Raw genomic sequence first — 22,737 nt, forward strand, 5'->3', positions numbered from 1 at the left:
TGCGCAGATCCAGAAGTCCACGCCTCCTTTAAAAGACAACGAAGCATAGTGAGGTCTGGGGTGAAGTGGGTTGCAGGTTGCAAAAGATGTGGCAGCAGGCCATTTAGCCAAGTTTTCTCTAAACTTTTTTTTATTTTATTTAGTTGTGACAATAGTTGTGTTTAGTTTAATTTAGTTTATATAATTATTTCAACAATAAATGTTAGATTTCAAATGTCTTGTTGCACGATTTTTAGCAATTTATTTTAGCCCTTTAATTTAGGTCTCCCACCCACACACACACTTGCTTATACACAAGAGCACTGTATGTACACATAGTGTATTTATTAATATTAGTTCAGTTTTAGTATGTAAGTGAGAGTAAACAGTTGCCCTCTGAGGAGGGAGGGACCCTCTCTACTTGCTTGTGCCACAGCCCCCCCCATACAAAGGGATTTTTAACAAAAAGTAATTTTCCCTAAAAGAGAGTCTATTGTCTCTCACACCTGGCAGTATTTGTTTGTTGTTTACTACTGACATGTATCTTGTATCTGTTCGTATCAGACTCTTAAGTCTGCTGTAGTGATGATGTCACAGTTGCCGCTTCCATAATTTTACTTAATATATATATACACATATATTAAGTAAAATATAGTATATTAAGTATAAATATATACATATATATGGAAACTAAAACATAAAACTATATTTCAAATATGAGAATAAAATGCTAAAACTTACCACATTGTGCACCTCGGTATTAATGTAGATGGGGAATTGTTGGCACCCTCATCTAAGTACAAAACATGCTGTATTCAATAATGACCACAGAGGGCACCGCCGACTATAACATCTAAATGCTGTACACAAGGAGCCCTTTATAGTTTAGAGGAGAGAGTGCTGAATGGGAATGGGGTGGTTTTCAGGAGGAGGGTGGGAGGAGCTCTCCACAAAAAGTGGCCCAAAAGAGGAGGGGGGAAAAGGCAACAATTCATGGGCTTTCAGTAGCAGCCACCTTTCTCAGTTGGTCATCATCACATACCAGCTGCTCTGCTAACACGACCCCTAATAATGCTCTGTTTACACGACCCCTAATAATGCTCTGCTAACACGACCCCTAATAATGCTCTGTTAACACGACCCCTAATAATGCTCTGCTAACACGACCCCTAATAATGCTCTGTTAACACGACCCCTAATAATGCTCTGCTAACACGACCCCTAATAATGCTCTGTTAACACGACCCCTAATAATGCTCTGCTAACACGACCCCTAATACATTGTGCAGGCCGTGGTGTAGGGAGAGTATGTAAAGAAATTGGGGATAATGTACATCCACTTTATATCTTTTTTATATTTTTAAGCATATATGAAGATGATTATGATATTAACGCTTAAAGCAGTAAATATCAAGTGAATAATACTCTCCCTGTCTAGCCACCCGTATATCCGTGACTGCATGTGTGTTTATGTGCTCAGTGTATGTTCCCGTTGTTTGTGTGTTTAATCTGGATCGTGAGTAATAACTGAAGTAATAACGTTTGGATTGAACCTGCAGACGAAACAGCCCTCCCGGCCCTCTATGCTAAAATCGCTGCCTGAGGGCAGTGCGGCTCCAAAGGAGAGGCGCTGATTGTAATCCCCATGGCCCCGGGTGCCCCTCAAACTATTTGAAATTCTCCTCACCGGAGTCGCCGCAGGGGCCAACATTCTGTGCTCTGTCACGCGGGAAAACACTCCTACATTGTTCCCGTCCTGAGAGAGAATAGCAGAGTGAGAGTGAGAGTGAGAGTGAGTGTGTGGGTGTGTGTGTTTGTGTGTGTGTGTGTGTGTGTGTGTGTGTCTCTCTTTGTGTGTGTGTGTGTGTGTGTGTGTGTGTGTGTGTGTGTGTGTGTGTGTGTGTGTGTGTGTGTGTGGGGGGGTGGGTGGGTGGGTGTGTGAGAGAGAAAGAGAAAAAGAGAGAGAGAGAGAGAAACAAGGGATCAAGTGCTTCATTGCCTAGCTCCAACTGGAAATGAGAGATGAATATTCAAAGGGGGTAGCCAGGAACAGACAGACAGAACGTAAAAGGGGAGAGGAGGCAAGAGGAGAGAGATGAATGTGTGAGAGGGAGCAGTGCAGTGTCCAACTGTAGAGCCCGAAGTGCAATGGTCGGTTAGTAGTGAGAGAGGTGAAGATGTAAGATAAAGTTGTGAGAGTGACAGTTCAGATTTCTTACATAATCTAACAACACACCCAACACACACACTCAGAGATAAAGACACCGGATTTATGACGCTGTGTGTGGTTCATTTTCACTTGGCAGACTTGTTGAATGGACAGAGTGTTTGCCACTGGAAGAATGGCTTTTACTGTTTTTTTTTAAATTTCCTACAACATTCAGAAATAGGACATTGAATTAAAGATGCAGTCACTGATTCTGGCAAAAGGTGAAATGTGAGCTCAACAGCCAATCAAACTACACCCCTCCCTTCTGTGCTCCTGAAGAAATGTCTTGATTGGCTGGAATTGTTCATGGCCCCGTCCGAGCCACTATGTTTCCCATTTACAGAACCAGGACTGTGTGCCAACACAGGACTGTAAGTGAGACTTTATGAGTGCACACTCTAAACACACAGATAGAGGACTATTATAGAAGCAATTCACCGAATTTGACAAAAAAGGTCAACAAATCATAATGTTTTTGCATCATTAGACTAAGTCATATAAACACAAAATAACAATAGTGACATCAAGAAGGTATTGTGTTGTAATCTGAAAAGCCCATGCAAGAAAAGGGTGGAAACTATCACACAAAGACAACCGCCCCTCGTTTCCCCCTTTGCTTTCATATTGTTTGATTTTTTTAATGTTTTTCTGTGTCCATGCTGGTCTTTGAAAATGAGTTCACAGAGGGGGATCATCCCCTCCACCCCTAAAGCATGCTTTAGTCCACATAAACCCAGCAACCCCCCTGCTGCACTGTGGGAAAAACAAGATGGGCCGCTTCGACCCGGAGCCTTTTCCTCTCCAAGCTGGATGGTTACTGTTGTTCACTCGGGTCGGGTGGGGGAAGGCAATCGTGTCTGTGTGTATGTGTGTGTGTTTTTGTTTGTGTTTGTGTGTGCGTGTATGTATGTGTGTGTATGTGTGTGTTTGTGTCTGTGTGTGTGTGTGTGTGGGGGGGGGGTCGGGTGGGGGAAGGCAATCGTGTGTGTGTGTGTGTGTGTGTGTGTGTGTGTGTGTGTGTGTGTGTGTGCGTGCGTGTGAATGTCTGTGTGTGCGTGTATGTGTGCGTCTGTGTGTGTGTGTGTGTGGCGGGGGGGGGGGTCGGGTGGGGAAAGGCAATCGTGTGTGTGTGTGTGTGTGTGTGTGTGTGTGTGTATGTGTGTTTGTGTGTGTGTGCGTGTGAATGTCTGTGTGTGCGTGTATGTGTGTGTCTGTGTGTGTCTGTGTGTGTGGCGGGGGGGGGGGGGTCGGGTGGGGGAAGGCAATCGTGTGTGTGTGTGTGTGTGTGTGTGTGTGTGTGTTTGTGTGTTTGTGTGTTTGTGTGTGGGAAGGAGAGACAGACTGAGTGAGTAACAAGAGAGAGAGGTTTTTGAAGTTAGGGTTCAGCTTCCTGAAATGAAACTACATAGCATACAAACTAAAACATAATACACGAACTAAATCTAGACTAAGAGACCACAATCACCCCTTTATGCAGGATTAGAACTTCATTTGAGTTTGAGAAACATCCATAATCAGTTACCACTAATCTTTCATAGATAAGAGCATAAGAATAGTTTTGAGTGTATGTGTGAGAGGGAGAGAGAGTGAGAGAGAAAGAGAGAGGGATTTCAGATGCCTTTCTACCAGCACTCCTGATGTGCATAAAGAAGAAAGCCTTTATGTGCAAGAGTAGTAAATACCGACCACTGGTTAACACAATCACACAGCTGAGCTTTAGCAATAGACCACTTCAACTTCAACAACTGCCATTACCATTACATCATCTATCTGCCAAATCAGAAGAGCTTTTGCTGTGCTCTCCGTCATGGGTCCATGTTCTGCCAATGCAGCTGTCATTGCATTGACATTTGTTCAGTGTGGGCAAGAATATTGTCTAAACTCTCTTTCTCTCTCTCTCTCTCTCTCTCTCTCTCTCTCTCTCTCTCTCTCTCTCTCTCTCTCTCTCTGTCCCACACACAGTGTGTGTGTGTGTGTTTGTGTGTCATGTGGGGGAGATATTCTGTAGTTCTTCTTGCCTGCTCCAGCCGAGAATAAACAACGTGCAGGTGGTGTTTTATGGATACAGCTGGAGGGCCATGAGGCCCAAAATGGCTGTTGCTGGATGGCCAAATGCCATTTTGTTAAAGACCAGAAGTATGTTTCTAGACAGACATGCAGGAAACTGCTGAAAATCATTAGGCTCCATTGTCCATCCTGACCTAGTTAACTATACGTTGCTACATTGATTTTCTTGAGTAGGTCACATTCATGCTATTTCATGCTTTTGTTGCAGTATTAACTCAGATCCAAAGCTGATGGTGAGTGTTTTCAACTGAATTGTAACTCAAGGTGTCCTTTTGGAAGTCTGGCACGGGTCACTGCAGGCTAATCTGGAATAGGCTGCCTGCTTTCTCTGGCATCCTACTGTAACATGGCCATGCCCAATTTTCTTTCTTTTCAGTGCATGGTGGACGTAACTTATAATGACCTGATCTTAACTTGATGGAAGAGTTCAGGCTGTTTTCCTCATCTTTGCTCCTGCCTGATCGAATACTGAACTTGACTTTGTCATATTACCTATAATTACTTTATGATGGACATATATTCCCTATTCTATTCTACAGACAGTTTTCTTTCACTACTAATGAAAACAGGTATATTATGTTTTTGATTTACAGTGTATGCTGTTTTGTGGCAAAGGCGATGACATGGGCCTATTGCATGGCTCTCCAGATAGGCAACACACAGTATAGCATTCTGCATCCATCTGATAAGTTTCAGTGATTGTGAAAGGTTACATGTAGATAAGGCAGTTATCACCAAAAACCTTTTTTTTTTAAATACAGTATACGCTGATTCAGGTTCTGTTGTTCTTGAACTTTGGCTTCAGCATGGCATTTTATGACTGGTTACACAATGTACAGTTGTATTTCTTGTGACAGCACAGTAATCATACAGCCCTGAAAAGCTTTTCTCCATTCAGTTCTGCTTAAATAGGCTATACTCAAACCAAACGTTCTTCCAAACATGGACTTGATATTTCTCTCACTTCAGTACCAGTTTCAAACATGCTCGTCTTAAGCCTTTTGCTTGTTTGAGACATTCCTGAACACTTCACGAGGATCAGCCGGGGTGAAGCGACCAGTGTAGAGATCGAACACTCTTGAAGCAGTCTAAGGGTCTATGCATGGCAATATGTGTGAGCTGATGAACAATGCAGACCTATTGAAGGTTACGGAAATTAAAACATCTTACTTTTTCAAGTGTCTCGAGTGCGAAGTCTTTCTACATTATAAGTCAAATGCAGTATGCTAATTCCCTTCCCTTCCCTTCCCTTCCCCCTCCTCCCTTTCTGTCTGTCTGGCTGGCTGCCATTCTGTCATGAAAATTAAATAAGAAGGTTGTGGGGCTATACAAGTTATACGTGTGTGTGAAATCATTCTGACATTGTATAGGCAGATGTATAGGCAGAAACTTATATCAGTTAAGCACCTTATCTAGTTCTAGTTATCACTATCGCCATAGTTCAGTAGGCGGAGCGTAAGTGTCGGAGTTCCCTGAAGTTTATAAATTGGATAGTTGCGGGGTCGGGTTGTTTCACCTTGAGCTTGCAGAGGACTGACGCCCTGGTAGCGGGTATAACGTCGTCACCACGGAAACCTATCTTCAATTTATCCGTTTATAAAAAGGTAAGCAAGAATTGCGCAATAATCGTTTCTACGTGAGATGGACTGGAGTATCAATATGTTATTTTAACTAAAATCGAAAAAAATTAGGGAAGGTGCTTTGATTTGAAAGTGATGAGCAAACTGATGCAACAGTTAATAACAGTTAATTTAGTTATGATAGATTATTGATACGTTTTAATGGACAGCCACTTGTTATTTTTTGTTTGGCCAACAACAATGAGACGTAGGAACATTGTCTGAAGTTATTCCCTAACTTTAGATTTGCTTGGCTAACATTACTCCCTTTCGATACAAACAGTTGCCATAATAAATCGGATTAATTAGCACATAAAAACACATAGCTAGATATCACCTATCGCTACTGCTAGCGCAATTATTGCGCAATTATTATTAGATTATGCTGCATTGCGTTTGATATTTATAGACTATAGATTTTCAGAGTAACTTGGCTTTTATTCAACACCGTTTTGGTTGCTTATTTCACCACACCAGCAATAACGTTGGCTACCTAACATTAGCCTACGTAACAATGAATTTAACAAAGAAGTTGGCAACAGAACAGGTGAGAGCTCCAAGATATGAGTAGCCTATAACAGTAGAGCGTATTTGTAATTAGCCTAGGTAGGAGGACGTGTCTCATATTGGCTCCCTGTTCAACAGGATAAAGGGTATTGTGGTATAAAAGTGGGTTCATTCCGATGTCCAAAAATGTAATCAGCCATCATTATTCAGCCTTTTCGCCATGAGTAAAGACGTTGAGATGAAGGAAGTGGAGCTCAACGAGTTGGAAGAGAAACAACCGATGACCGGAGATGGTTCAGCCGAGAAAAACGGTTCCGTTAAAGTGAAGGTCCCAGAGTCCTCAGAAGTGAAATTCACCGGTCTGTCAAAAGATGAACTTATGCGAGTAGCAGGTACTGCAGGGTGAGTTCAAAGCAGCCTAAATCATGATGGGATTGAAATGTACAGCATATTATCATAAAAACGTAATGAAACCCATTATTTTCCCCAAACAGATGGATTCGAACTCGCTGGCTCTTGCTGGTTCTGTTCTGGCTCGGCTGGTTGGGCATGTTGGCCGGGGCTATCGTGATCATTATCCAGGCCCCACGTTGCAAGCCTCTGCCCGAGATGAACTGGTGGAATGAGGGCCCTCTGTACCAGATTAGAGATGTAGAAGCCTTCGCAGGAGACAAGGGCCTGGCAGGTTGGTTCATTTCCACCATTAGACTGAATTTTCCATAATGTTCAAACCTCACCAAAAGGTGAATGTGTAAATTATGTGAAAAGGTATGCTACCTGCAAGCTGGTGTTAAATATGTAGCTATACATTTCGTAAGGAAATAAGTTAAATTATACATTTGTTTTGTGTTGTGAAAGACAGCAACACATCCTTCAGCCATGTCTACAGACTCTTTAATCAAATCAAAGCATCAAATCAAACTTTATTTATACAGTGCATTTCATACCAAGAGGCAACACAATGCGCTTATAAGAGGTTATGTGTTAATAATGACTAAATTAGACGTATAGTTAAATAAACAGAGCTGGGGCATTATAATATTTGTCTTTTCACAGTACAGCATAGCATTTCCCTTGTCAGATTTCAAGGACAAGTATATATTTTCCAGGAACTGTAAAAAGGGAAATGTATAAAAAAGCATAGCCAAGCATGTCTGTGTTCCAGCCAATCACACTGGAAGGCTGGTCAGCGCTTCAAGCCTGTCTTGTGACTGCCTCCTGCTCCACATGCCACGTGCTGAGCTGACCTCTGGCGCACATCTCCTTCCTCTTCTGGAGAGGAAGAATGTGTGTGTGTGTGTGTGTGTGTGTGTGTGTGTGTGTGTGTGTGTGTGTGTGTGTGTGTGTGTGTGTGTGTGCGTGGGTCTCTCATTGATTCGTGGCCGATTGAAAGCTGGAACTAAATGTTCTGAGCGCCCTTTTATGACTAGATACTGTTTTGTCCTTGGGAACCTTGCCATTAACCTGGTTTAATGATTGAAAATAATTGGCTGATGTTTTCACTCTTTCCCTCTCTCTCTTTTCTTTTGCATTCTCTGTCTCTCTCTCTCCTTTCTCTAACACTGTGTTTTGTCTGTCGATCTCTTGACTCTTGTCACTCTGTCACTCTCTCTCTCTGATTTCCCTTCTCCTCCACCTCCTGACACCACCTGACCTGCTCTTTACTCTTGCGTTGCATTTTTTTTTGTCTCACTTCCTTCTTCTTCTCTCTCCTGTCTCCGTCTCCCCTTCTTCGCAGGCGTGGAGGAGAAGCTGGACAGCCTGAATCAGTTGAAGGTCAAGGGCTTAATCTTGGGTCCTTTCCACACCGTTCAGGTCAACGAGCCAGCTACACTGGACCTGAACACCATTGACCCTAGCATTGGCACCCTGGAGCAGCTGGAGAGTCTCTTGGATCGCGCTCACAAGAAGGGTGAGGCCTCAGCCTCGGATGGCCATCCTCTGCGATGCCACGACATCATCTTTCACACTTTCTCATAGTAATAACCATAACAAGTAATAAAGTCACACACACACAACCCCACTCACCCACTCACACGCAAACACACATGCACACACACAGGCACACATGCACACACACACGCACACACACACACACACACACACACACACACATATACACACACACACTCTCACACCCACACACTCACACACACTCACACACAGACACACACACTCACCCACTCATGCACACACACACACACACACACACACACACACACACACACACACACACACACACACACACACACACACACACACACACACACACACACACACACTCACACTCACCCACACACTGACACACACACACTGACACACATACAGACATACAGACATAAATAGATATAAAGGCGAGGCGAGATGGGAGGAGGGCACGGACAGTAGTTAGGATTGCTGGCTGTGCCCTTAGTTTGTTCAGTCACTGGGAGAAAATGCTTGCGATGCAGGAAAAATACCTGGAATGTCTGGATAATGACCTTGTATATAATATATATTTCTTTGCCTTTCATGCAATCTGAGGTGAACAGTCAGTGGTGTATGAGTGACATAGGTCATTGGCCTGGGTTATAAACCAGCGTTGATAGTGTCGGCTCTATTCTGAGGGCAGTAACCTGGGATTAGAATGGTGATTCTGCACCTGGGATTAGAATGGTGATTCTGCACCTGGGATTAGAATGGTGATTCTGCACCTGGGATTAGAATGGTGATTCTGCCCGTGTGAATCCATATTGTCAAACTGAGGTCCTGATAGTCCTAGCTAGCAAACATGCTTTCAAAAACACTACACTAAAATAAACTCACACACACACATACACACACATACGTATATATATATATGGCACTTTTGGCACAAATTAAAATATTAACCCATGTCTAAAAACATTGACTAGCACTGACATTATGTAATATATTAAAGCTTTTTGAATTTTTTTTTGTTATTTATGTTGTTGCATCTTTTTTGGTTCAGGTATATCCATCATTTTGGATCTGACCCCTAACTATGAAAGCAGCCTCAATGAGTGGTTCAGTGGATTTACCGAAGTGGCTGACAAACTCAAGGTCAGTGCAGGCATGCAGAATGGAGCCAGGGGACAGGATGGCAATCCTGGCAGCTGTAGCAATTAATTGAGCTTGTGTCACTCCATTTCCTGGTTTGTTTGTGTGGCAGGCCGCTGCGGAATACTGGACAGGCAAAGGCCTGGATGGCATCCTGCTGCATTCACTGGATCGTGTGCACCCTGCTAACCCTGCCCAGTGGGAACCCCTGCAAGCTGCTTTTCAGGTGGAGATGACAGAAGGGGCCAGGAAAAGGTAGTTTTCTCGTCTCTTGAGTTACATGTCTTCTCTGGACCTACACACAATAGTCAAACCTTCAGGCTTTCTGTTAGGGGAAGTTCTGATATGAAAATAAATGAAAAGTCGGTTTGTGAAGTATTTCAATTCATCACCACAGCCCAGTTTTCACTGGTGTCCAGCTTGACTTCAGTAAAATAGTTGCTAAGGGAAAAACGTGTCGTACATCTGACGCCTTGTGGTCAAATCACAGATCTATAGTCAACAGTGCCCTCTGTTGGTAATGAAGTAGCAGTGCTATATATGACACTCCTAATATTCAGAATGGGGGAAGAATATTTTTAAGTGTGAAGTGTTCAGTGGATTTTTAAGTGTATACAAGGCTGTGTTTAAATCTTTCTTTTTTTTCTTTCTTTCTGCCTTTCTATCTACTTTTTCTTTCCTTCTTCCTCCCGTCTTTCACCTTTCGCCCCGTTAGAGCTCTGATCGGTGTCGCCGACAGACTCCCGATCGCCGAGACGGAAGAGCTGCTGAACACCACGGGCATTCACCTGCTGCTGCCCTCGCTGGACCCCAGCGCCAGCGGCCAATCCTGGGCCTCCGACATCCAGTCGCTGTACTCCGGCAACCCCCAGACCAGCCTGGGCTGGTCCCTGAGCAGGGCCAACGTGGGCCACCTGGCCACCGCCGTCACGCCCAAGCAGCTGCGGCTGTACGAGATCATGCTGTTCACCCTGCCCGGCACGCCCGTCTTCAACTACGGCGACGAGATCGGCCTGGAGGACCAGGTGAGGAGAGGAGAGGGGGAGAGATTAACAAGAGGGGGAAAGAAAGAGAGAGAGAGAGAGGGGAGGTGAGAAGGGTGTCACGGGGGAGATGGAGAGAAGTGGTAGGTGGAAACGTGTGACAGATAGCGTATATGTGGGAGAGAAGAGAGGTTGGGGTCGGGCGGGGGGGGGGGGGGATGTGAGGGGGTGAGATGAATGGTTAAAAACAACGTTGCGGGCGAAAATGAAATCATGAAGTCAAGAGGTCTATGAGTGGAGCTCAAGGCTGTGAAGTCTATTGCTCTGTTGTCGTGTTGGTCTTAGACAATGCCATCGGCGACAGAGCGTCTTCTTCCAAATGACATTCTTCCATTCTCGTCATGGTGTGATCTTCTCTCTCTAGGGTTCCATTGTTCCTAATATGGTGTGGGACTATGAGGAGCCTGCGGATGAAAACAACGCCACAGCAAAGGTGCTCGAGCGGTTCTGTTCTGTTGCCTTAGTGGCCAGCAACTGCTGTCACTCACATTTTGGAATACTGTGGCATTAATGATGTTAAATGTTTCACTTTTTTTCACCGCTGAGACTATCCATGTTGGACACATTTCTAACTCTGTATTTGCGCTGTTTGCTTTTTTTCTCTGTCTGTTATTGGACTCCTTTTCTCTCTTTAACTGGCCCACTGTCTTTCTTTCTTTTTCTTTCTTTCTTTCTTTCTTTCTTTCTTTCTTCCTTGCTTCCTCACCCACAGGAATTGAAAGCGGAGCTGAACTCTCGACGGGACTTGTTCAGGCAGCTGAGCGACCTGCGTGGCAAAGAGCGCTCTCTGGCCCACGGCGACTACGTGGCCCTGCACAACGGCACCTCGTCCCTGGCGTACGTGCGCCTCTGGGACCAGAGCGAGCGCTTCCTGACCGCGCTCAACTGGGGCTCCGCTGCCGTCACGCTCAAGCTGAGCCACGAGGACCTGCCCGCGCAAGCCCAGGTCCGCGTCACCACCGAGCCGGACCAGCACGCCCAGGAAGCCATGGTGGAGCTGGACGGTCTGGAGCTTGGGCCAGGAGAGGCCCTACTGCTGTCCTATCCCTTCTTAGGATAGGGTACAGGAGAAAAACACACATAGGCAAACACACATAGATGCAGGCTAGACATGTGTGAAAGGCATACAGGACTAGAAGATTCTGGAAAAGTTAAAGATATCTACTGGTGGGATCTTTTATAAATACAAGAGTGAGCATCTACTGAAAATTGTAGCCATATTTGTACTGGGCCTTTTAAATGTCTGAAATGTTTCCTGAGCGAATGACAAAAAGAGCATTTATTGAAAGAGTTACAAAAGGTTATATTTTAATATCAAAATGTAGTAAGTTTAACTACCGCTTTAAAAAAGTTTCAGCGATTGAAGGGGAAAATGTAGCGATATTAATTTGCCAACTTTTTTACTGCCCTTGTACTTTCAACTTTACCTTGGTACAAAGTTAGCAGGAGAAAGGCCTGTGTCACCCAGTTAAACCAGAGGAAATAAAAAAAACTCACTGGCACAAATGATCACTGTTTTTTCCGGCTTGTTTTCCTGTCATTGTTTGTCACCAATACACCAGTATGTATGTGTTTGTGTGTGTGTGTGTGTGTGTGTGTGTGTGTGTGTGTGTGTGTGTGTGTGTGTGTGTGTGTGTGTGTGTGTGGGTGTGTGTGTGTGTGTGTGTGTGTGTGTGTGGTTGTGTGTGTGTTTGTGTGTGTGCGTGCGTGCGTGTGTATGCATGTGTTCAGGCCTACGGAGATAAGACGGTGTGTGGCACTGACTTAACGCAATGTGCCGTTATCTCTCATCATCCCAAAGCCGGAAAAGAAGAATAGAGCTACAGGTGTCTTAAAGTGTGTCATACACCACCACACATACACACCAGAGATTTTCTTTCTTTTCTACTATAAAACCTTCAGAACTGTTTGTGTTCAGACCAAAATTGTCATCTGAACATCTGAACAACAATTGAATTATGGAAATGTACATTTCTGTCTCCCTTAAACTACAATTGAATTATGGAAATGTACAACTCTGTTCCTTGAATAGTTTCATAGGCTTATAAGTAACAGTAGAAAATATTCTGACGCATCTAGGTGCTGCGTAAAACCCGTGAAGAGCCGCTAATTGAAATGAATATCATCGTTACTGTTCATATGTTTACTAAGCATTAAGCAGTATATTTCACACCCTTTTCATAATAATGGTAATAATGCAAGCATATTGTTTTTATTCAATGGGATGTTAGATGTTCTGATTTATAAAATAATGAAAATCTAGAAGATTGTACATATTATCCTTTATAAACCCAAAGAAACCAAATGGCGTAATTCAGCTATAAAGCCACATGATGTTCATATGTACACATGCAGTTCCTGCTCGTGTGTGTGTGAATCACGTGTGTGTCAGATCGTCGCTCTCCGCCTACCCATGCCGCTCCCGCATCTTGTCGCCTGCGTCGAGTAACGTTATGTGTGTGTGAACTTCCCCAAGTTCGGAAACAGCCCCCGTTACCACCGGTCTTAAATCTGGAGGAGACAAACGACTGTGTTAAAGTCACAAGTAGCCTCATTTATTATGTGTGATTTTTAAACTGAAGACTCAAATTGATCTAGTATATGCACTTCTGCAGGTCAACGCCATATTATGCCAATGCCAATTCATTGTTAACTTTTAACATTTCTTCCATATTTGCAAGCTTGACTGCTCCCAGTCTATGGTAATACAAATGCTCTTTCATTAGTTTTAGACAAAGGCTCATTGATCTTTGAGGTAAACATGACACTTATCTACTTTTGACATTGATCCCTCACGACATGAAGCTGTTTATGTACACTCAACAAAATGGATGAGAAACCCAAAAGCCATTTGGCTTCTATGACCCACTTAATGATAGCAGATCAAACCCTCTATTTATGTGAGTTTGTGTTTCTGTTGGGAAAATAAGATGGCAGTTTCATCAGTGTAGGTGTGCCTTTGATAACCTGAAATCTCTTTTGTTCTTGATTTGCTAAAAGACGGCTCTCTGAAATTATGCATATGACTAAAAACGTAGGCCAAAGCTCTTATGAACCGCTGGATTGTATGAAGTATGATATGATTCTCTTTGCAAGCAACACTTTGTGCGTCCGACAAATATTATCCTCAAATTACATTTGGCTATGATTGGTTGTAAGAACACAATATATTGATATAATATAATATAATATAAGTTAAGATACCAGTGTTTATTGAAATACATTTAACTGAATTAAATGATTTTGGCTGTTTGACAGTAGGGAGTTTGGGATTTGCCTAGACATTTTCCTGCTGCCCTTCTTTTGAAAACATATTAATGTTGAACGCTTGCCTTTCTCAGTTCTTCAGATTAATTGAATGTAGCCATACGTGTCGCGTACGTTTTTGCTTGAGGTTGCCTAAGAGTTCATAAGAATGCATAGTCAACCTTGAATAAGGCCAATCTGCCGGGTTCCCACCGTTGGTTCACAATTCAGTCACTCGAAAATCTTAATGTCATGAGGCGTATATGCATCTTAGGCCTATAAGCTATCGGTCCAGTCATATGGACTATATGATATACATACTATATCAGTTATCTGGACATGTAATGATTGATTGCATTTGTGGGCCTACATTTGATTTTCTCAATAGCATTCCACACATTATCAGCTAATCCAAATACAAGTAGCCTATACATTTATGTCAGAAAATCAGTTAGGGTTAAATCAAATTCATGTTAATTGTATAACCAATTCCAGTTTACTGCTATTTTAAGTATAAAACGTGTGCATGCTCTTTTGGTTTTAACAGTTAATTAATGTTGCCAATGTTATAGGTTGCTTATTTCCATCGGCGCCGAAAGGCTACAGGCTACTGAAGGTTTCCTGGCTGAGTGATGGTGTCTCGTCAGGCTATAAGGAATTTATTTCCCGGATATATTTTTTATAATAAAAGCTGTTATAGATCAAGTATCTCTAATCACCTGGGGCTGAGGTTTGGGTTTGAAATGTTTTTAAGTGTAACATAATAGAACTCAGTCTATTTCATAATGAAGTGTTTGGGCATTTGTTCTTGAAATTATGGATCATTGATCATGTTCTATGTTAATTGATTAATTACGTATCAAATAGGTCCATTAAACCGTGTATAAATAAAATAAATGGCCACAAAATTTGTAAGCGCAACTGTTACTGTAATCATACGGATGAATATTTGATCAAATGTTATAGGTGGGTGATTTACTACCGAGCGCGCAGTAGAGTTCTGGTAAAACGCAGCACCTCCGTCTCGCTATGACAACATGTGGTCGCGGAGCGCGCTCTCTCTCCCTCGCTCGCTCTGTCTATGTTATGTTGGAGTGGGTTTCAATATGACTTGCGGCCCTTTTGACGGCAGAGAATTTTTCTTTTTGTTTGCCTGACTGAGCATGCGCTGCACCCACCATAGAAGTTACAGTGTGCAGCCAACAACATTCATTTTGTGTTCATTTTTAATAGCAATACATTCTAGGCTACTCAAACCCCCACATCTACAACTACTTTATAACAGCTGTAAAGCCCCATAGCCTCAAAATATCCTCTGGAAATAAAACCTCTTTGTGACGCAGCAAACTGTTCTTGGGCTCCATATATCTCTGAATCTCTTATGGTGCCGTTATGGAGACAAATTGAAGACTTGACTTCGTGAAGACTTGCCTGTACCTTTTTCTCTGAAATGGTAGGGGGTCAGGCGTTGTCTAGTAGCGCTAAGTCATATTTTCACTGAAGTTTGTCAGTGTCCAAGCACAAGTTTTCTTCTTTTGAGTGGCATTCACCCCATTCATAAAAAAAAGTTCTACGTGTGCCTTGTTTGTTTTGCCCCATATTGGCAGCAAATGTTAAAGGAATCTTATGTTGTTTTTGTCGACTCAGTTTTAGCATAATGTAAAATGGGTCACCGCATGTAAGTAGTTTCCTTGTACTAAAACCCATGCGGTGAGTGTAGTAAGTTAACAGTTAGATAGCCATCCACCTAACTATTAGTTCTTCTTACTTACTTAACCATGTTAGTGACATGGAGGGGTGGGAACTACTGAATTACTTTTTTTGTCAGCTAGTCAGATGTACACAATGCACTTGCGAATGCAAATGCCAAACATAATGAAATACAATGCAAAACATACATGTTTGATCACAAAGGCAATGATCTAAACATAGATTGGTTGAATTATTGTTGACACATGAATGTAAACAAAGCTTTGTGTATTCAAATCAAATCACATAGTGGAGCTTTAATCCAATCGACTAGAGCAAGTCGTTTAGAGAAGAATACTATACAATTTACATATTCTAATGGAGCACCATGTGCAAATGTCTTGTGTTTAGATAATGCATGTCCCGATTTGAATGGACCTGAATTAGTCTACATTGTCCAGAATGACTTGCATTCATGTTTTAAGTGTCAGTGCGTTGCGTTTGTCAGCTGAGACTGTGTTTTAAGTTACAAATGTTCTAAGAAAGGTCCTGCTTTATTTTGATCTGTTGCCTCTGTTGGCCCTCTGTTAGCCGTGAGGACTAGGGATAGTTGATGGTTTTTATGACAGGAGGTTAAGAGTCAGTGGTCGATTGTTGATAGTTGATGATCAATACACTTAGATTAAGGGTGAGGACTAGGGATAGTTGATAGTTTTTATGACAGGAGGTTAAGAGTCAGTGGTCGATTGTTGATAGTTGAGAGTTAAATGATTGACTCTCTGTTTCTAGAATGTCTACATAGTTTGTGTTACAAAAGTGTCACCAAAAGAAAATTATACACTATAGTATAGGATAGTCTGCCTACAGAGACTTTACAGATGGTTCTTTGAAATTCAAGTTCAGTCTTTCTTATTGTTTTTCTTTGAACATCACCTCAACCAAACCCAGTTCCTAACCCTAATCTAATCGGAGCATCTGTAGATGTCTATAGGGGGCATCCAAAGAATGTGTGACCTAAATTGCAACCATTCATCGAATTACTCAAAAGCTTTCTATTATTAGATGTCATTGTAACAGTGGCAGTTATATCCGATAGTGACCATCAACTTACATTTCTTTGGATAAAAATGAAAAAGCAAAAAATGGCACCAGAATCTCCACATATACCACAGATGTATAAAAGTGTTTTAAGATCAAGCTTTGCTTTCTCTTTCACTGCCACATCCTCCCTTTTCCCTTTGTCTGTCTCTCTACCCACCTCTCTCTTTCTGTCCATCTTTCTACCCCCTTTCTCTCTCTTTCTCTGCCTCTTCCTTAGGAGCTCTGCTGTATGTTCACACCATCCAGATTTCAGAAGAAGATGGAGTGAATGAGTATCCACCCCCCCCCCCCCCTCCCCTCCTCTCTCTCACACACACGCTCTTCTCTTTCTCTCTGCCGGTGTGAAACTGGGTCTTCAGCGGTGCACAGTCATGCCTGTTTCTCAGTTTTACTAGGTCAAAAACACTGACATTCAGCCAGTAACCCTGTTATCAGCGTTAGCATCGCCGAGCCCATCGCCGGCTTTCACTACTACAAACGCCCCCTCCAGCACAGGGCAAGGTTCATCACCCTTATCATCTTCATCTTCATCTTTACCTCTCGAAGAGTCGGCCTCAAGAAACACGCAACCATCTCAGTCTATTGTCACCATCTTAAGTCTGATCCTCCCATGTGACTTTCTTTCTCACCATCACTGGCCTTATTAAAACATTCTTTTTTCTTTGTAATAAAAATAATAATAACAATCATCATCATCATCATCATCATCCTCCTCATCATCACCATCAACATCAATAGTATCAGCAACAGCAACAGCAGTAGCAGAAGTAGCTTCTTCTTCATCATCATCATCATCATCATCTTTACTGATTTCTGTATTATGTCAGTCATTGAAGTTGTGTAATTACTGAGTGACGGAGCTGCACCTACATCTATCCTTTGGAACTGGTGGTTTTTTATTTCTTTCGAATCTTTGTTGTGAGTACTTCACTACAATTGTTCTGCTTTTGCCATGTGTAACCAAAGTGACACACAATGCACACATTTCTTTCTAATAGTCTAAAATGAAAAAAAAGCATATGAAGCACTTGCTGAGAATGTGAAGAAGAGAGAGGTGTCTGAAAGCAGGCGATTACTCAGAATGAAAAATGTCAGTGAGGTTTGGGTCGGAGCAGTGTGTGCGTGAGGTCTGGGTTGGAGTAGTGTATGTATGTGTGTGTGTGTGTGTGTGTTTTCATTTGCCCTTTCCCTCTGCGATGTTTTTCTCTTCATTTTCTGTTTCCAGGATCACAATGACAAAGTGTTTGAGAGATCACAGAGACAGAGATACCGGCAGCTCCGGCAAAGCCAACCAACAAACCTCACCGCCCGCCCCTGCATAGTCTGTCTTTCCCTCTCTCGTTCACTCTCTGTCTCTCTCTCTCTCACACACACACACACACACACACACACACTCGTACCTTGTGGAGTTCCGTCACAGAGCTATTGGTTGCTTGTGGCCTCGTCTGGACAGAAGGAAATGGTAAGTTGCAGCCACTGAGAAACATCACACATCAAAGGCCTCACGTACATGTAACTCGAGTAGAAAGTTTGTGAAAACGGCAGTTAGAAAATAGTAAAAAAATGCAATGTCTTACATTTGTTAGCTGGCACTTCGTAACACTGACACCTTGCAGTCCTTTGCAAATCTTGCAAATCATAGTTTTTCTGTCTCAAGTTGTGTTTTGCTTGTTAAAAATGTAAAAATGTACATTCCCATCTACTGTAATGCATATCATTTGCTTTTAGAACACTTTAACACAGCTCTGGCTAGACTTATCCGCTTTGTGTGTTATTGGTGTATCGGAGAGGCCCATTCAGCAGCCTTGACATTGAGGTCCAGGGTGAAACACATAGTGCAACAAACCATTAAGGAACAAAGAAAGACCTATGTGATAACAGAAACATAGATGTGGATGTCAATACACATGCAGTATATGGAGTTCAGCTGTTGTCTACTATGTCCACTATGTCTGGTCTTTTCTACCGTTATGAATTGCTTGACTGTGAAACTGCAGCCTTCGCAAAGCCGGCTGGACATGACAAAGGGCTTTTCTAACGTAACGTTACAGGAAGCAGTGTGTACCTTAACAAAGTACAGACTTTCGCAACAAGTGATTTTGGTAGTCTAGTAAAGTGATGCTTAAAAAGCATTCAATATAGAAATGAAAGATATATGACACATGAATAGGGAAGACTAAGCTATATTCAAAAACTAGCTATGTTCCAGATTAACGATACGTTGGTTGAATTGGTAAAGTTGTTGACATTGAACCAAATGTGTTGAAACACAGGGTGAGTTGTAAACTAATAGTGTTTGCTGTGTGCATGTTGGTAAAGGGACTGCAAGGACAGAACATTTTAGCTAGAGTAATTTTTCTATGAAGGTTCTCCTTGATGAATGAAATATGCAAACCAAAGTAGTGGAATTATGTTGCCAGCATTAAGCATATTTAAGTATATTTCAACAGAGCTGCACTTTCAAGTCTTCACAAGTAAAGCCACCGTAGCGTAATGGAACACAGTAGTAAAACCAAAGTAAGGGGAAAAAAAATCCCAAAACATGAACAATGAAATACGGGATCGCACTCTTTAGTGCAGTACATCAAAATCGACCAAATAAAATATAATTTTATAACTTTGGCATAAGCATGGGAGAGACTTTCAAATTCAGCACACTGTATGATTTTAGTTATTTGTATTACTATTACTAATTACTATTTTGGATACTAGATTTGGATACTAGATTTTGGATGCAGAACTGATGCGATGCTGTTTCGTATCCACATAGGCTCATTAAATGACTCAAAGGCCGAAGCACAGCGATGCTCACCTGTTCCTTTGCATAACCGTGAGTAAGCAATACTCCATACTGACAACAGTGAAATGAACCAATCATGTCAAATAATCAGAAAAAACATGATACGCATATATTAAGAGGTGACATAAAGTTCAAACACATACAAATAATGATATTGACCTGTTGAAGGCGTTTAACGGATTTCTCGATCACACTGACCCGTCTCCAACCCACACTTAACCTGCTGAGTAGATGAAAAACGCTCAACTCAGCAAAAGAGTTTTAAACTGGGAAAGAGGTGACGTAGCAAAAAACGTACTTTTATGAAAACAACACACAAGTTTTGTGAACAGAAATGTAGGCCGATTACTAAAAAGAAGCAAAAACTGGTCCATTACATACATTATTCAATATATATATACATTGTATATGTTTATAATTCATGTTGTTTAAAGTAACCCCATCTAGGGAACTGGACCTGGTAGATAGGCTTAAAATTCTGATCGGTTTCAACAGGATAGAATTGGCCTAGCTTTTGCGTGTGTAACTTTGTTCAGGTCATCCGCATTTGTTTAATGCAGTGCTATCAATTCTTACGACATTACAATCATGCAGAACCTGTGGGATTAAAGAACCACTTATTTGGTAATACATTAATATTCATATCAGGACAGAGTTGTGCGTGCAATAAAAAACTGACTGCAGTCAGCCTTGTTTGTTTTGTTTGTTTGTTTGATAATAAAACATACTGGCAAGAAACAATTAGTTTGCACAGTAATCTCAAAGTAATCCTTTATTGGTTCTTCACTCATTTTAAGGGGACTAAATAGGAAAGGGAAGGATTTCAACAAGACATTGCATCCATCATCTGAGAAAATTACTGGGAGTGCTAGATTGTGAAAAAAAAAAGAATCTGTCCCCTTGCCTCAATAAGGCCTTACCACATTTACAGATCATACGTTTACGTGAGAGTAATTTTTTATCCCAAGTATTACAATTTTATGATTGCAGTAAATGTTTAGCTATGTTGTAACACAACTTCTCTTGAAATGTGACCCCCTCACCTCCAATTTTTAAATAGTTAAAAACAACCTGGTGATTATGACCAGTGGGATCACCGGTATCTCTTTTCTTAAGTCTCTCCTTAGAAAACGCACAAGCGTGTAAACTGTTTGCCGTGTAGGACAATAAGATAACCGATAACTCATTACTCAGTTCCAAGCATTTGGGGACATTAAATCCTTTGCCTGTTTTTTAACGGCACGCTTTACCAGGAACTCTGGGGGGATTTGGCTAAGACCAACCAGATTCAGTTTCCATGAGAAGTCATGATGAATCTCACATCCTGCTTGTTGTTTTTGCCAAGCCTTGTGTTGACAGTTGCCAGCCAGGCCATGTATTGTTTGTGTTTCCATCTCTCTGTCTTAAACGCAGCTCGGTTTGTCAAAAAAAGGAGCATGGAGACAAAAAAAAGTCCAAAAGCTTCTGCTGCCTTCCCCCACCTCTGTTTGGTTTTTGTCATTATTCGTGTCTTTCACTTGCCTGACAGAAAACTAGAAATGCCGGCAGCCAACCTCCTCCACACTCCCAGTCCCCAACTTTTCCTCTCTCTCGTCTTGTCAGCCCACCTTTCTCTCTCTCTCTCTCTCTCTCTCTCTCTCTCTCTCTCTCTCTCTCTCCCTCTCTCTGTCTGTCTCCCCCTCTTCACCCCCTCCTTTTCTTTCCTAGACCCTCACTGGACACCTCGCAGTTCAGACGCCATCTTGTTTTCACCCTATCGCACACAATCAGACAATCACAGACAATCAAATTGAGAATACAAAAATGTATCCATTTGTAGCTTAAATCATTGCAGCTCCCTTCATCCAGGCGTGAATTAAGTATTTGACTTTAGTAGACTTTTCATTCGTGACAGGAGAAGTATTTGACTTTAGTAGACCTTTCATTCACGATAGGAGGTATTTGACTTTAGTAGACCTTTCATTCATGATAGGAGAAGTATTTGACTTTAGTAGACTTTTCATTCATGACAGGAGAAGTTTTTGACTTTAGTAGACCTTTCATTCACGATAGGAGGTATTTGACTTTAGTAGACCTTTCATTCATGATAGGAGAAGTATTTGACTTTAGTAGACTTTTCATTCATGACAGGAGAAGTTTTTGACTTTAGTAGACTTTTCAGTCACGATAGAAGAAGTATTTGACTTTAGTAGACCTTTCATTCATGATAGGAGAAGTTTTTGACTTTAGTAGACTTTTCATTCATGATAGGAGGAGTATTTGACTTTAGTAGACTTGAGTAAATCTCAAGACTCACAGTCCTCCCCCGGTCCGTGGGTGATGCCTGTAGTTTATGCTAATTGTGAGGTGAGTGTCTGCTCCGGCTACATTCTCATTCATACTCTGCTCACCACCAGATTCACACGACACCTTTGTCAGACGGACTGCGTGGACACAACAGATAGTACACACCTGCTCAGATTTTAAATTCAGCCAACCTTCATTACTTTGGTGCATAGCAGAGGTTTTTAACTCATGAACGATTACTGCCATGCTTTGATTTTTTCCAAATGTCGTCTTTGAAGCTGTAGTAGGCCTCGAGTGTAGCTCGTCTTCATAAGACGCAAAGAGTGTTAAAACCTGGCAGGTGATCAGAGAGATGGAGGAAGCTTGTGAGGAGAGTTTCTGTCTGGTTAGATTTTGTGTGTTATGAACTGGTGTGTTAATACTGGAGCATGAACAGGTTGTGGAAACTAGAAACACATTCTAGGAGAGAGGTGGTGCTGCAGATCATTTTTCATGGCAAGCCCTGAAGTGAAGTTTGTATCTTCTCTTTTTATTTAGTGATGTCACCACTCCTGATGTACACTGGTTCATGGAGATGAATGCACAAACAGGAGTTTACACACACGTAAAAACACAAACAGGAGTTTACACACACGTAAAAACACATACAGGAGTTTACACACACGTAAAAACACAAACAGGCGCACTCATACAGACACACACATATAGGAATGTGCAGAAAAATACATATCAAATCTCTTCAGAGATATTTTACAAAATATCCATCTTTTCGGTTCATTTGATATTTCTGATCATGGTGAAGATATGATAATGCCTAACGGTACCTTCCTTTATTGGATTTTTAACTTCAGCCAGTACTGAACACATCAATTTATGACTTCAATTGTTTTTTTGTTCATTAGATGACATTTACTTTATAATGATAATTACATCAGCCACATTCAATAATCATTTCAACTGTCAACAATTCATATTTAATGTTTACTACAAAGACAAATGGTTTGACCCATGCATATCCCAAAACACACAGCCCATAATTGAATATGCACTTTTTAATGACTGCAGACATTAAAATTGATGTGAAAATGAATGGGATTATTATTATGGTTATTATGGATTGAAATGTCAAAG

The 22,737-nt window shown here is 41.7% G+C and overlaps 1 protein-coding gene across 1 annotated transcript; it reads left to right on the forward strand.

Annotated features, from left to right (window-relative positions):
• The first annotated feature begins 5,733 nt into the window (after nt 1–5,733).
• On the forward strand, nt 5,734–11,993 carry LOC105894160 (4F2 cell-surface antigen heavy chain-like). The gene is made up of 9 exons (XM_012820634.3): nt 5,734–5,859; nt 6,592–6,783; nt 6,876–7,066; nt 8,120–8,293; nt 9,353–9,444; nt 9,554–9,696; nt 10,157–10,466; nt 10,849–10,917; nt 11,197–11,993. The coding sequence occupies exons 2-9, from the start codon at nt 6,602–6,604 to the stop codon at nt 11,542–11,544; spliced, it is 1,509 nt and encodes a 502-aa protein (XP_012676088.2). The 5' UTR covers nt 5,734–5,859; nt 6,592–6,601; the 3' UTR covers nt 11,545–11,993.
• The last annotated feature ends 10,744 nt before the right edge of the window (nt 11,994–22,737 follow it).

This window comes from Clupea harengus, chromosome 18 (genome assembly GCF_900700415.2).
Source record: "Clupea harengus chromosome 18, Ch_v2.0.2, whole genome shotgun sequence".
NCBI classification, from domain to species: domain Eukaryota; kingdom Metazoa; phylum Chordata; class Actinopteri; order Clupeiformes; family Clupeidae; genus Clupea; species Clupea harengus.